Source organism: Ostrinia nubilalis, chromosome 1 (assembly GCF_963855985.1).
Source record: "Ostrinia nubilalis chromosome 1, ilOstNubi1.1, whole genome shotgun sequence".
Lineage (NCBI taxonomy): Eukaryota > Metazoa > Arthropoda > Insecta > Lepidoptera > Crambidae > Ostrinia > Ostrinia nubilalis.
In genome coordinates, this window is record NC_087088.1 from 6361786 (window position 1) to 6377090 (window position 15305).

Here is a 15305-nt window from a genome sequence, read left to right on the forward strand (position 1 = left end):
GGAAGCTCTTGCCCTTCATCTGACCTGATGGAAAGTTGGAAACTGCTGGATGATCAGCGAGCTTCACCCGGAATCCTAAACCACAGAAGAATTGGCTGTCCTAAATAGGTAGTCTTACCACTAGACCACAGTGGTAATTGTTACTTTACGATTAAATTTGATCCCATCAAAAACAATACTTGTCAAAAAAACCAAGTCTCGTAACTCAGTTGTTCTACGGTAAAAAGTTGTGACGGTACACTACGGTGAAAATAATGGCCTATTAAGTACATGTTTTTTTGTGTTATTATGAAAGTTTAGAAAACTGCGCAGTTTTTAAAATTATTTTGGACCTATGGAAATGATTTTTTTTTCTTATACATTTCAATTGAAAATTTTAGAATGTTCTGCTAAAAGCATATTTTTTATGTTTCTAGCAAAAATTTTGTATCTTGCATCAAAGATAGGAAGGTGATTATTTTTTTCAAATATCTGCAACTAATAGGGAATCTGTCAAAAAAAAGAAATCTGAGAAAAGTCAACCCAAAAAAAAGATTAAAAAAAAATTAAGCCACTAGGTCATGAAATTTGAAAAAATCACAAAATTAACGATAACTTCTAAACTACGAAAAATCGTAGAACATACATGGGGGTAAAATCGATAGGTCTAGTCCTCACCTATCACCTGCCTTCGGCTTGACACCTTACAAGAAACACCCTGTATAATATCATTATAACTTATAACCTACCTATAATAATACTTACTGTAAGGGTACATCAAAATCCGTCTAATAGTTTTTTGCGCGAAAAAGATCCTCACCAACACATTTAATATAGTCCAGTCATTACCTGGAAAGTTTTCCGGGAGTTTTGAAAATTGGCATTTATATAGATTTTGATGTGTTCTTTCCAAATTTCAACTTTGCGACCTCGTATAGTTGCCGCTCGCGCCACCATATTGGAAAAATGACGCTAATGAAGGTTTTTGATAATTAGGTATTCCTTTCCTATTTAATATGTAGGTACATGATAAAGTTATTTATATAAAAATAAACTAGACAAAATTTTCTACATTTGATATTTATGTCGCAGTCGGATTGTTTTACATTACAGCTAGCCATATTAAAAAACAGCGCTGTTTCGTAATACGGCGGTCCAACGATTAGCCGGATTGTAGGTATGCGCTGAATGAGAATCCGCCGAAATGTATTCGGCGCCAAACGTTTTTTAATACGACTAGCCTTATTGTAAAACAGCGAGTTATTAGCCGCCGTTTAGACAGTTTTTGTTCTCATTTTCAATACTCGTGGCGCTACTTGCCATAACAACAACAATGGCGTCAAATACAGAAAGTGTGTTGCTAAATTGCGAAGTCATTTGTGAAATAAACAAAGAAATCCTAATAATAAATTATATGTCTGTGAAGACAAAGCGGTGGTAACGGTGGAATTTAAGATAATCAAAACGTGCGTTATCATCATTTAAAGGAAAGGTAATCTAATGAGTACCAAACAAAGGGCTCTCTTATAAAACCAAAGTCACCGGAGAGGATCGGTGTAGTTCATTATTAGACATTAGGAAATATGAGGCATCTGGTTCTCTTATCCGTCGTTATAGGTAATTGTCTTTTCTAAAAAGATAACATCAAAATAAGCTTCTAACACAATTAAATTTTCTACTCCAGCTTGCGTTGGTGGTGCGATCCCAATTGACAATAGCCACTACGTAGAAGGCGAGAGCCGGTATGTGTGGCTGACCAACGATGAAGGCAAGTTGGTTCTCGTGGACCTGTGGGAAGAACTCGAATCTAGGCCTGGAACAGGTGCTGACAACGAATACTGGCTTTTCACCAGGTTAGTATCCATGCACCTAAAAGTATGTAAGTATTTAAATGCATTCAAACACACCGCCGTGATTCGCAAGGAATGTCCTACAAGCTGTGAAGATTAAATGAAAGTTAATAACAAAAATATTTTCGTTTGATTAGGGTGTGATTGGGTGTGGCTTGTGACAGTTTACACAAATATTAATTTTGCAATCTTACCATGTTACGTTTTGAATTGAGAATGTTACTAGGTATGCAAAATCACTTGAAACCTATGTTACAGTTAAGCTTTTACATTTACAAGTACATTAGTTTTTATTTCTTTCAAAAATACCCAGTAGTTATGATTTTATAGGCATTCAAAGTTCGCTTAAATATTGAGTCCCGCCGACGGTCACGTGACCCCGCGTGACGTACATACATTCACAGTGTCCACTCACTAGAAAACGGATATAAACATACTTAAATACATTTTTTTTTGTAAATACAAAATTATACATGTTAACACCCAGACCCATCACAGAAATTAAAATTGAACCAAACCCAAACTTGATGCGATTGTGTCGTTTTATTGCGAATTACCTTCCAGCTCCATCATTAGACCCTGATTACTATATAGAATTAAAGTACTCATCAATACAAAACGAACGAGCCCAAACTCGATGGATTTAAGTCGTTTTATTATAGAGTTCCTATGGCCACCTTCCAGCTCCATCATCAGATCAGCTCCATGTCATCATAATATTGCATGGTCATCCAAATCACATGTGTTTGCGAAATTTCAGCTTAATCGGTTGCCTGGAAGTGGGTCTTAATTCAGCTTGCAAGATTCCACCCATACAAATATGAGCCAGTCACTGTAATATGACGTCACGCGCATAAAATGGCGGGCTCGCCGCCGCCCGCACTTTTAAAATTCAATATCTTGGAAACTAATTGACGTATCGAAATAATTCTTTCACGTGTATTTTTTATTTTTAACAGAGAATACAGAAAGCTAAAAAACAAAATTAGTGAACATTCTTCATTACAGGCAAAACCCCACTCAGCGTCAAATTATTACTCATGGTGATGTTGCATCAGTACATAATTCCAACTACGATGCGAGTAAGCCAACAAAATTTCTCCTCCATGGATGGACTAGCAGTGGCAACTCTGCATTCAACATTGTCGTACGAGACGCATTCCTTGCTGCTGTAGACTGCAATGTTATAGTTGTGGATTGGAACCACGCTGCTTCGGGAAATTATCTCAGGGCTGTAGCGGGAGTGCCTAGTGTGGGCGAATACATAGGCGACTTTCTGGTGTGGCTCGTCGACACTGGATTGTCGGACTGGAGCCAATTCCACCTCATCGGGTACAGCTTAGGCGCTCACGTCGTTGGAAATGCTGGACGCAGAGCTGGTGGTCGGCCCTCTAGGGTTACAGGTAAAAAAGAACAGGGATATTTTCACCTAAAATTTATGTTTGATACAAGCTACGCAGTAGCGTCATAATAAAGGCACGTGCCGACAATGTGGCGCAATATTGTGCATCTCCCCTTTTATTAAAGTTCTAATTTCATTCAACATTCAGTTACCGATTTATTATATCAATTTATTTCTAGGATTGGATGCAGCTGGTCCCCTTTGGCGGTTGAATCCCCACGCTCTCAATCGTGAAGCAGGACGCTACGTTGAAGCGATCCACACTGATGGTGGTATCCAGGGCATGCTCAAGCCCATCGCTGATGCCGACTTCTACCCTAACGGAGGCATCAGCTTCCAGCCAGGTTGTGAAAACAGCGGCTGTTCCCACTCCAGGTCATACCAGTTCTTCGCGCTTAGCGTGAGAAAAGACAGTTTCGTAGGAAGTCGCTGTAACAGCACAATCCAGGCTGTTCTTCAGATATGCTCAGGAGAAGAATTGAATATGGGCAACGCAGACATTGGCAAATTCGGGTGAGTGTTGTGAATTGTTTCATGTTCAGTGGTGCTACTCTATTTCTTTTTTTTGGGTTATTATTTGGCTGTCTAGCCATGTTCAGCTCGGCTTATTAAAAAAGTGTTTTATTCTGTTTTTCTGTTTTCAGAACTGGACTTTATGGTTTATCAATCACAGAAGACGACCTACATGCGTTGAAAACCACCGCTTTTTAACGCTTTATACACAAATAATGTTCTCATGATGTTGTAAATAAAACTTTTGTTTAAAATGTTTGTTATTGTTTATCTTCATGTCACTTCCTACCTATTAGGCTTCTGTAAAGAATCTCTGAAAAAATCTAAAGAAAATAACCGAACAATTTCGCGATGTAATTTTTTGTAGAAATTGGTCACTTTGAGCTTTATCAGCTCACCAACTTTCACATTTATATTATAGTAGCCTGGTGGAAAGGATGGAGAATAAAGTTACACACAGAAAGATCTATAGATTAAAGTATTATCTTTCAATTACAAAGTTTTCTATACAATTTTATCCATATTTTTGATAGAGCAATGTTGTGTACGATATAAGAGAGAGAGAGAGAGAGAGAGAAAGAGAATTAGAAGGAGTAAAAATATAGTGAAGGAACCTTACCTCTATCAGCTAAAAAAACCTTCATAACGTGAATCCATTTATTTTGACTTTTTTTCGACAGGAAGGTACAGGTATTTAAAAGAATGAACAAGGAAGTTGTACAGCATAGCATATAATAGTAGATGTTACCTTGTTTCTTAAACTTAATTATTTAGTCCCACCAAAACGCGGCGAAAATGCTAAGCCCAGTAACAAGAAGTATACCTACTTAAATAAAATTGCACTACGTCTAATTTTCTATTCAATATTTACTTAGATTATAATACATGAAATTAGATATAATCTTATAATCATAGATAGGATCTTGACTGGAGACCGAGACTTAGCAAGCGCAGCATAGAACCTGCAGCTAAATGAAGTGACGACTTATAAGTTAAAGGTCGTTCATTCGTTTGTTAATTTCAGCTAAATGACGTCCACAGCTGGACAAAGGCCTCTCCAAGGATTTCCACAACGACCGGCCTCGCTGCCTGCATCCACGAACTTCCCTCGTTCCTTCACCAGATCGTTGGTCCACCTCGTGGCCTGCCCCGAAACGTTGTAGACAAAAGTTAAGTTTCAAAAGCCGATGATCATAATAATATAGTACAGTGGACTACTATAAACTGATGATGATGATAAGTGCACTTACTGTTTCTTTTCTTGGTAATTTATGATATTGGTATGGATGTTATAGGAAATATCAAATCTGACAAACATGATAATGCTCAATGTGACATTCTTACTGGGGCAGAAGAGTTCTCAGCCTCTCGAGAAGCGACCACAGCTGGAGGACGTAGTGTGGATAGGCCTACCACTATTGGACCGACGATCTGGTGAATTTAGCTACAGTAACTGGATGCGGATAGCGCAGCACCGGTGCTTGTGGAAATCCTTGGGAGAGGCCTTTGTCCAGCCTTTGTCAATGGCTGAAATGAACGAAAATGAAGTATAGTCGACAGCATATTGGACTCTTGATTTTTGTTGCAAACACCCTTTAAACTTAGGCTGAGTGGCACCATCTTACTTTAACTTTAACAAATGTCAAAAAACTCTCAAACTCCAAACAAAAAACACCGGTTAACGCTATAGTTTCGGTCAAAGTTTGGTGGTGCAACTCGGCCTTACAGTGTTAGTTTGATACAGTTGTCTGCACCAGGGCCATAAATGAAATATAATATTTTTTACACAATTTTTATTGCGTTAGTAATCAAAATATTATTATGTAGATAGGCCAGGCCTACTTGTACACAAGATCAAGTCATTTATGGCTTGATTGGTGATAAAAAAATCTAGAAAAACCCTAATTATCAGCAACACGCCACAATTGCACGATTAGAGCCTATTAGATTAGGTACTAGGTAGGTAGGTACTTCCCCATTTGCTTGTACACACCTGTGCAGATTTTATAGATAGGCATCTAAATTTTATTGAATTGGCTAATTGGTTGGTATTTCCCATACATATTATAAACTACCGAACAAAGTAGTATACGTCATAAATGTCACAATGAAGGTTAATGAATAAATTAAACATTTTTCATTTGTTTTGATTTTCATTTCTTCTCTAAAAGTTCAATATGCTTACAATAGTTGGGTAGTTTTCACACCACCAATCAATTTAAATACTTTTTATAGGCTGCCAAAATGCTGATACTCGTATAGACTGTATGAATGATAGAATTTCATACTCATGTGTCAATCAACATTAGAAATATTTAACTGATTTAAAAGAAACCAAAGATCTCAGTTACTGACAAACTAGTTGTTCCCGATACTTCGCGCGTGTGAAAAATCCTTATCACCTAGGGGTATGATAAATAATTTACGGCCTATTCTCTGAAATTCTCAAAATTTCATAAGCATATTAGATGAAAACTAATTATGCTTTCTTTCAAAGCTAGAATGAATGAAGTGTTATTAGACAAGTTGTGTCTTGGATTTATTGGTTAACGGTATGCACAAATTACTTTTATCCTCCACCACGTTTCGTTTCGTTTCGTTTCAGCCAAATGACGTCCACTGCTGGACAAAGGCCTCCCCCAAGGTTTTCCATAATGAACGGTCCTGCGCTACCCGCATCCAGGCTCTTCCCGCGACCTTTACCAGATCGTCGGTCCACCTAGTAGGAGGCCTGCCCACGCTACGTCTTCCAGCCCGTGGTCGCCACTCGAGAACTTTCCTGCCCCAACGGCCATCGCTCTACGAGCTATGTGCCCCGCCCACTGTCACTTGATTTTAGCAATTATGCGAACTACATATGTCGGTTACTTTGGTTCTCCTGCGGATCTCCTCATTTATGATTCGATCACGCAGGGAAACTTCGGCATAGCCCGCTCCATCGCCCTTTGGGTGACCTTGAGCCTTCTTATGGCACAGGCCCACAGTAAGCGATCACGTCTCAGATCCGTATACCATCACTGGCAACACACATTGGTCAAATACTTTTGACTTGAGACACTGCGGTATTTCGGACGTGAGTATATGGCAAAGCTTCCCGAACGCTGCCCATCCGACTGTAATGACGAATAGATACTACGAGTATGATTAAAATCATTATCTACTTACTTTTGATGATATTATGATGTTTTTATCATGTTTTTATTCATACTTGGATGTTATTATGAACTCCAAAGCAACGATTGAATGTGTAACAACCAATTAATTTAAGATAATGTAAGTAGTTAAAATTTAAGAAGATAAAATATCACATTCATTCATCGTTGAGCGTTATCGTTTTATTTGAAAGATAAGTAGTTAATCTAGTAAAAACCAAACATAGGAAACCCTTATAAAAACTAATGCCACCAGCAGACTGGTGTAGTTCATTGTAAATGACCTAAAGGGAAATATGAAATTCCTAATTCTCTTTTCCGTCGTTATAGCAGGTAATGTTATTTTTTATTTATTTAAAATTAGGATTTTTTTTAATTATTCCGGATATCTATCAAAATAACATCTCTTGATTCATCAAAAATATTCTAAACATACTTCTGTAACTATAATACTTCTTTACAGCTTCTGCTGCGAGCGTCATTATAGACCCAACTGCGGGTTACAAGGAAGGAGACCGATTTTTCTATTTCCCTGGTGATGGAGACGACACCCTTCACCTGGTGGACACTGAAGAGTTTGTAGACCACGAGTTCATCAGGAGTTACACTAGGAACCCTGACAACAATGGATACTGGCTGTTTACTAGGTAAACAAACACTGACAAGTAATATTTTGTATCCATTTGAATACAAGAGAGGAAAAGTGTTATCCAATATCTTAGATGCGTATTTGATACAGAAAAAAGCTTTTGAGCGTTGCATCGTTGTCTCTGGCAAACCTAATAACTGCAAATAACTGTAGTTATTTAAAACATTATAAGAACCAAGACTTATTTTGTTTCAGAGCGAACCCTACGACGCCTCAAGTCATTCAATTACATAACGTCAACTCGCTCCACAACTCCAACTTTGACAGCTCTAAGCCCATCAAGGTTATAGTTCATGGTTGGAACGGCGATGGATCAAATTCCATGAACAGACAACTGACTGAAGGTAATTTGACAACAATAATATTTTTTCATACAGCACAGCCTCCCTCAATGAACCGACGCCGCGACTGTTCGTGAAGTTGTTGTGGAAATTGGGGATACCTTTGTACAGAGTGGATGACATTTACTTGAAATGAACGAACCTGAAAAATAACTAAGAGTGTAATAGGATTAATAAGCTTTTTGGGAAATTGCTCCCGAAATAAAAAAAATATCAAAATAAGAAAAAAACGGCTGGTTACAAGATTTCGGCTTCAGTTTTATCTTTTTTAAATTGTAAAATTTGATAAACAGTCAAGAAATTTCGCGTAGTAGTTAGCACTTAAAAACAGAATTGACATGGAAAGCAATTGTTAATGCTAGTGTTCACTTTATATGCATTTTTTCAGCCTTCCTCCAAGACGGTGACTACAATGTTTTCGTGCTTGACTGGAGTCAACTGGCAAACCGAAACTATTTGACAGCGAAGAATGGAGTTCCAGCAGTGGGTAGAAGACTGGGACAGTTCCTCAACTGGCTCGTGTCTTTGGGCGCTTCTTTCGATACCATGCACCTCGTAGGTTTCAGTCTTGGCGGTCACCTCGTTGGTAACGCTGGACGGGAAACTGGTGCTCAGGTTAGGAGAATTACTGGTAAGTTCTGTTCCTTCTTGAATGGTTTTTAATGCGTACATTATTTAAATTTAAAATTCTGTTATTTACTTACAGCTAGCTACCAACATGTTTTGCGACGAATCCCGCAGGGCCCATATTAGGACCAGTGCTTTTTATACTTAGCAGTAGAATAATCTTTTTATATATTTTAGCTCTGGACCCCGCTGGACCACTATGGGGAGGTGACCGCGAGCGTCTCGTCGAAACCGATGCAAGATACGTCGAAGTAATGCACACAAACACGTTGTTCCTCGGATTCACTGACCCTTGTGGTCACGCTGACTTCTACCCCAACGGAGGCCGCAGCATGCCTGGGTGCTGGACTAACAGCTGTTCGCATGGTAGAGCTGTGGATTACATGGTCGCTTCTATAAGATACAACCACTTCCTTGCTAACGAGTGCGGAAGTCGCTCTAATGCTACCAGTAATCGTTGCACTGGAGCAGTATATCATATGGGAAACAGCGACCTGAATAAATCTGGGTGAGTAATTTTGAGAGTGATATTGAGTTTTGACTTTTGAGTCATAACATCCGACTTTCGCCATGAGGCTTAGCTAAATTGTACTTAAGTAAAAAAATAAACCCACATGTCCTCTTAAATAAGATCCGATGATAAATAGAACCGAGATGTTGGCCAGAAGTCATTATGTTCAGAGTTATTACGGATGACAAGCTGAACTTATTCAAAAATTAAGTCTTGTTTTAAATTTGAATTAAACTTTTCGTTTTCATTTTTGTCCACAGATCTGGAATATACCGAGTCAACACGGCTTGAAACTACCCATTCTAAAATGTATGACATCAGATAAGATAAATAAATAATTAATAAATTAATGTTTATTTTATTTATTCAATGAATTTTGGTTATTTTAACTGATCACAAAATTATTATATTATGGATTTGATAAGATGACCAGACAATCGTTTTATTATTATTACTTTAGAGACATCATGCTCCTTTGTGAATAAGTAATTTCTTAGTTTTCAAGCAGTTCTTTTAATTTTCTTGAATACTAAAATTACAAGAAAAACCAATACTTAATAAAATATTCGATGCCCATTTGTATTAATCCTTCAAGCTCCGCGAATCTAGTCAATCTAGAGACAATAGATAATTAATCAATTGTTATGACATTAATTAATGCCGTCTGGGACTCAATCGGTTAAAATACAATTTTCAGAGTTTGTTACTCATATCTAACGTCTTAAACTTCGACAGAGCGGTGGTAACAGTGGAATTTATGATAGTCAAAACGTGCGTTATCATCATTTAGAGGAAAGGTAATCTAATGAGTACCAAACAAAGGGCTCTCTTATAAAACCAATGTCACCGGAGAGCATCGGTGTAGTTCATTTTAGCCATTAGGAAATATGAGGTATCTAGTTCTCTTTTCCGTCGTTATAGCTGGTAATTGTCTTTTCTAAAAAGATTCTGCTTGTTTTCTTTTCTGTTTTTTATTTTTAAAGCATTTTCATTTACATTTCTTATTCTATTTCAATAGTTTATGTTTTATTAAGACAGTAAAATTCGTTATTATTTAACTGTTAGGTGTTAAACATTTTTAGATATCTTTATCACTATCTAGCAAGTGTTTTAAGGATTTTAGTCCATGTGTAGGTACTACCACTGGTCAAACCATACTTGAAACCGTTGCTGCGAGTGTCATTAAAGACCCAACACAGGGTTACAAGGAAGGAGACAGATTTTTCTATTTCCCTGGTGATGGAGATGGATTGATTAACTGTTCCAGCAGTGGGCAGAGGCCTGGGCCAGTTCCTCGACTGGCTTGTTAATTGGGACGCTTCTTTCGATACCATGCACCTCGTAGGTTTCAGTCTTGGCGGTCATCTCGTTGGTAGTGCTGGACGGGAAACCGGTGCTCAAGTTAGGAGAATTACTGGTAAGTTGTGTTTAACGGTTTTGAATTTACCATTTTTTTATAAAAAAAATATATTGTTTACTCGCTAATTAATTGCGGCGCAGTTACATTATTATGTTGAGAAGTGCGTGGAGTCCCACTGGGATCAGTGTTAGGACTACTTCTTTTTATTTAGCAGTCGATTACTCCTTTTATTTATTTTAAGCTCTGGACGAGTCCCATTGGGATCTATATTAGGGCCAATACTTTTGTACCTAGCAGCAGATTCAACTTTTATATTTTTTAGCTCTGGATCCCGCCGGACCGCTATGGGGAAGCGACTGCGAGCGCATAGTTCAAACTGATGCGAGATACGTCGAAGTGATCCACACAAACATTTTCAACCTTGGATTCACTGACCCTTGTGGTGACGCTGACTTCTACCCCAATGGAGGCAGCAGCATGCCTGGATGCTCGACTAACAGCTGTTCGCATGGTAGAGCCGTGGATTACATGGTCGCCTCTATCAGATACGATCACTTCCTTGCCAACAAGTGCGGAACCCTCACGGATGCTACCAATGATCGTTGCACTGGAGGACTATATCCCATGGGAAACAGTGACCTGGATAAATCTGGGCGAGTCATTTTATTCTATTGTTGTTTCGATTGATAATTATTATTGAGTTATGAGTCATCACTTAGACTGACAGCAGGAGAGGATAGATTAGGAGTGTTGTTAAAGGTTAGCGAACGGTAGTTACGTTAAACAAGAAACCCATATTCTTCTCTATGATTCGATGATATAGAACCAAGTAGGAATCAGTGTTCAGAGTTAGTAGGTACCGTTGGTAAGCTGAGCTCGTTTAAAAAGAAGACTTTTATTGCTTGTGATGAGTTTTTAGTAACCATTGAACAGAGCTGACAGTTATTTTTTTCTTAATACGTATTAATGTCTATTTTTGTCCGCAGATCGGAAATATTCCGAGTCAACACGGCCAGTATTTACCCATTCTAAAGTGTATAACACCAGATTAAGAGAAATAATGAATGAATCAATAGATTTTGGTTTATTTTATATAAATTGCAGTTATTTTATCAGATTTCTCAATTTCTGAATGGATTTAAAAAACATCATATTAAAAAAAAAAATATGGTAGAGTGATTGCTGAAAGCAAATGAATGCTTATCATAAGTTTACATCACTTACCGATTTTGTAGATAGTTAGATACTCATCTAAATTATCGAATTAACTTGTTTATATTTCATGGATTCTATCTTTAATAATTTTATTTATATCGTATTTATTTTATAGTACAAATACCAACGTCACTATTCTGACGTATTTTCAAAATCTACGACATCCATTAAATCTTTATTTCTCCAAAGTCTCTCAATTTCTTTTTATGTCATTTTTGTTGCGACATGAACAATAAGTTACCGACAAAGGAACTAGGTACTTGTAATGTTTTGTTAGGAGTTATGATGACTATGATGAGTAAGTATTTGTTTTTAAGCATATTTATTATTACCTATCTATTACTTTGTTTGATAGTAGTTATAGATAAATGTTTAATCGTTAACCAGCGCCGTGGCCTTCGTCACCGTGGGCCACGGCATATGCTGAGTGGGGTCCCGTTGCAGTGGGCATCTTGTTGGTGGATGGGTGGCACTGCTCAGTATACTCTTGTTTTTATTTTTTCTTCTTCCATTGTTATGTGCCACTGTCATGTCTATGTAATTGCCTGTATTTGTGTGATGTCCATTGTAATAAATGTGTCTTTCTTTCTTTCTTTCTAATCGGATGACCAGACAGTCGCTTTATTATTATTATTTTCTTGTACATGAAATATGGATAGATTCTGCATTTCAAAGAATCATTTTTTTTTTAATTATAAATAACTTGAAAAATTTGAACTGCCTAAGGCGGGAATTGAACCCACGACCTTCCGCTTGCTTATTTATAATTTTCAAATTAGTTTGAGATGCGACTCTAAACGCTAAAAATTTAATAACTATAATTTTTTTTATTTTCCAGCAAATAATTTAATGTTAAGTTGCTAAAATTAAGAGAAAAACCTATACAAATAAACTGATAACTATTCGATTTGTAAAGTTTTGTATGACAAAGATGTTTTTAGGTTTGTTGCTCATATGCGTATAAACATCGACGCAGTGGAAATTGTTAACAAACAATTGATGATAGTTAAAACGTAAGAAGATTAAAATGAATAATTATCATTTACAATCGTTATCGACATTTAAAAGATAGGTAATCTAATGAATACCAACAAAGGGAGCTCTTATAAAAACCAATGTCACCGGAGGATCGGTGTAGTTCATTATAAGCCATTATTAGGAAAAATGAGGTATCTAGTTATCTTATCCGTCGTTATAGCAGGTAATTATCTTTTCTAAAGAAAATTGTCTGCTATCTTTTCTCTATTTTCCTTTTTATTAGGCTATATTTAAAGTAAAGCATTGTTATTTTCATTTCTTAATAGGTACTTTCTTTTTATTTTATTAAGTTGAAAAGGGAAAAATGTTTGTTGCGTTATGACAGTAAAATACGTTATTTTTTAACTGTAGGTAATTAGATGTGTTTAGTTATATCTTTGTCACTTTCTACTGAGTATTTTATGCCGTTATTTTGATACGCACTTGTTAGTATGTTATGTTGTTAGTTCACGACCTATACTGCCTATACACAACTACGGCTGATAGCTATAGCATTTTTTCAATTCTTGCAGCTGCTGCTGCGAACGTTATTAAAGACCCAACTGCGGGTTACAAGGAAGGAGACAGATTTTTCTATTTCCCTGGTGATGGAGACGACACCCTTCACCTGGTGGACACTGAAGAGTTTGTAGACCACGAGTTCATCAGGAGTTACACTAGGAACCCCAACAACAATGGATACTGGCTGTTTACCAGGTATACTTTGATGAATGATTAATTACGAGTAAAGTAAGAAAAAGAATTGTGTTGGACCTTCAGTGAAGCATTAGTCCATATTTTTTAAATTAAGAATAGAGTCCCGATGTCTAAATATTGACCAATTTTAATTTTACGCACGTTACGTTGCAGTGTTTCGAAATATTGAAAACTACGTGTATTTTTTCAGAGCCAACCCAACGACTGCTCAAGTCATTGAAATGTACAATGCCAACTCGCTTCTCAACTCCAACTTTGACAGCTCTAAGCCTATCAAGGTTCTAGCTCACGGTTGGAACGGCGATGGATCGAATTCCATGAACAGACAACTGACTCAAGGTAATTAATGTAAATAATAGCAGTTATAATAAAGTTGAAGTCATTTCCATTGATCTCTATCTGTGTACCTACCATGAGTTTACGTTAGGTGTGCTCGCTAGCGATTACGTCAAAAATCTCTGTGAAGATTTTGTTTCTTGAAAGTAGCCGCTAGGGGCGCTGCACAATATGTCATTGATACTAATTGATGTCATTTTTTTACGCAGTCGCTAGCGAGTACACCTAACGTAAACTCATGGTAAGCACACTGTTATCATGTAGAGAAGAAGAGAGTGATATAATAAGATTGACATGTCATTGTATATTTTCAGCCTTCCTCCAAGACGGTGACTACAATGTTTTCGTACTTGACTGGGGTCGACTGGCAAACCGCAACTATCTGACTGCGAAGAATGGAGTCCCAGCTGTGGGCAGAGGCCTGGGCCAGTTCCTTAGCTGGCTCGTGTCTTTGGGCGCTTCTTACGACAACATGCACCTTGTCGGCTTCAGTCTTGGCGGTCATCTCGTTGGTAACGCCGGACGGGAAACTGGTGCTCAAATTAGGAGAGTAACCGGTAAGTTACTATTTAATTTACGGTTTTGATTTGCACCCATTAAATTCTGCAGGAGGTCTCTTAAAAATTACATCACATATCGACTAAATTGAAATCAAATAGGCGCCTGATTTAAGATCGTAACAAATGTTTGTTCCGTGGATAACCTAAGTTAAATTGTCTATAGGCATTAGTGAATCTGGTGGTTTCCATTAGATCTGTGTGCTTACCATGAGTTTACGTTAGGTGTGCTCGCTAGCGACTGCGTAAAAAAGATGACATTAATCGTATGACATATTGTGCAGCGCCCCTAGCGGCTACTTTCAAGAAACAAAATCTTCATAGAGAATTTTGACGTACTCGCTAGCGAGCACACCTAACGTAAACTCATGGTAGGTACACTGTAGGCACTTAGGTTAAACGTACCGTAACTAGGTCAACTAACGTCGTCAACTAGGCACCTAAAATGCATTTTTTTCTTAGCCCTGGACCCCGCTGGCCCTCTATGGAGTTACGACCGCGAGCGTGTCGGCCCGGCTGACGCGAGATACGTCGAAGTGATCCACACCAACACCTTCTTCCTCGGGTTCACTGACCCTTGTGGTGACGCTGACTTCTACCCCAACGGAGGCAGCAGCATGCCTGGATGCTTGACCAACAACTGCTCTCACGGTAGAGCCGTGGAGTACATGGTCGCTTCCATCAGACACAACCACTTACATGCCAACGAGTGCGGTACCTTGAGAGACGCCACCCGGAATCGTTGCACTGGGCCGTTATACCCTATGGGTAACAGCGACTTGAACAAGTCTGGGTAAGTTTTTTTATTCTATTAAGGCTGAGTTGCATAACCGGTGTTTTTTGTATGGGGTTTGATAGACTTTTGACGTTTGTTAAAGTTAAAGTACTCGTAAGATGGTGCAACCCAGTCGTAGACATTGAATTTACCCTGCCATAGTAACTCCATAAAGTTGATCAACTTTTATTGACTTGGTTTTGTTTTGTCTACAGATCTGGTATTTTCCGAGTCAACACCGGCAGAAGCTACCCATTCTAAAATCACTAGATCAAGATTAACAAATAAATCAATAATTTTATGT

The 15305-nt window shown here is 37.9% G+C and overlaps 4 protein-coding genes across 4 annotated transcripts; all 4 read left to right on the plus strand.

Moving 5' to 3' along the window:
- The first annotated feature begins 1539 nt into the window (after positions 1 to 1539).
- Positions 1540 to 3942, plus strand: LOC135077172 (pancreatic lipase-related protein 2-like). The gene is made up of 5 exons (XM_063971724.1): positions 1540 to 1596; positions 1664 to 1832; positions 2838 to 3232; positions 3411 to 3744; positions 3876 to 3942. Exons 1-5 carry the CDS (start codon positions 1563 to 1565, stop codon positions 3940 to 3942), a joined length of 999 nt encoding a protein of 332 aa, XP_063827794.1. The 5' UTR covers positions 1540 to 1562.
- Positions 3943 to 7618: 3676 nt separating this feature from the next.
- Positions 7619 to 9315, plus strand: LOC135077182 (lipase member H-like). The gene is made up of 5 exons (XM_063971734.1): positions 7619 to 7622; positions 7743 to 7889; positions 8275 to 8517; positions 8691 to 9021; positions 9285 to 9315. Exons 1-5 carry the CDS (start codon positions 7619 to 7621, stop codon positions 9313 to 9315), a joined length of 756 nt encoding a protein of 251 aa, XP_063827804.1.
- Positions 9316 to 9911: 596 nt separating this feature from the next.
- On the plus strand, positions 9912 to 11416 carry LOC135077192 (lipase member H-like). The gene is made up of 4 exons (XM_063971745.1): positions 9912 to 9948; positions 10292 to 10441; positions 10707 to 11037; positions 11371 to 11416. The coding sequence occupies exons 1-4, from the start codon at positions 9912 to 9914 to the stop codon at positions 11414 to 11416; spliced, it is 564 nt and encodes a 187-aa protein (XP_063827815.1).
- A 1276-nt stretch (positions 11417 to 12692) lies between these two features.
- On the plus strand, positions 12693 to 15302 carry LOC135088017 (lipase member H-like). The gene is made up of 6 exons (XM_063982902.1): positions 12693 to 12800; positions 13150 to 13333; positions 13524 to 13672; positions 13984 to 14226; positions 14689 to 15019; positions 15217 to 15302. Exons 1-6 carry the CDS (start codon positions 12764 to 12766, stop codon positions 15260 to 15262), a joined length of 990 nt encoding a protein of 329 aa, XP_063838972.1. The 5' UTR covers positions 12693 to 12763; the 3' UTR covers positions 15263 to 15302.
- Positions 15303 to 15305: the final 3 nt, after the last annotated feature.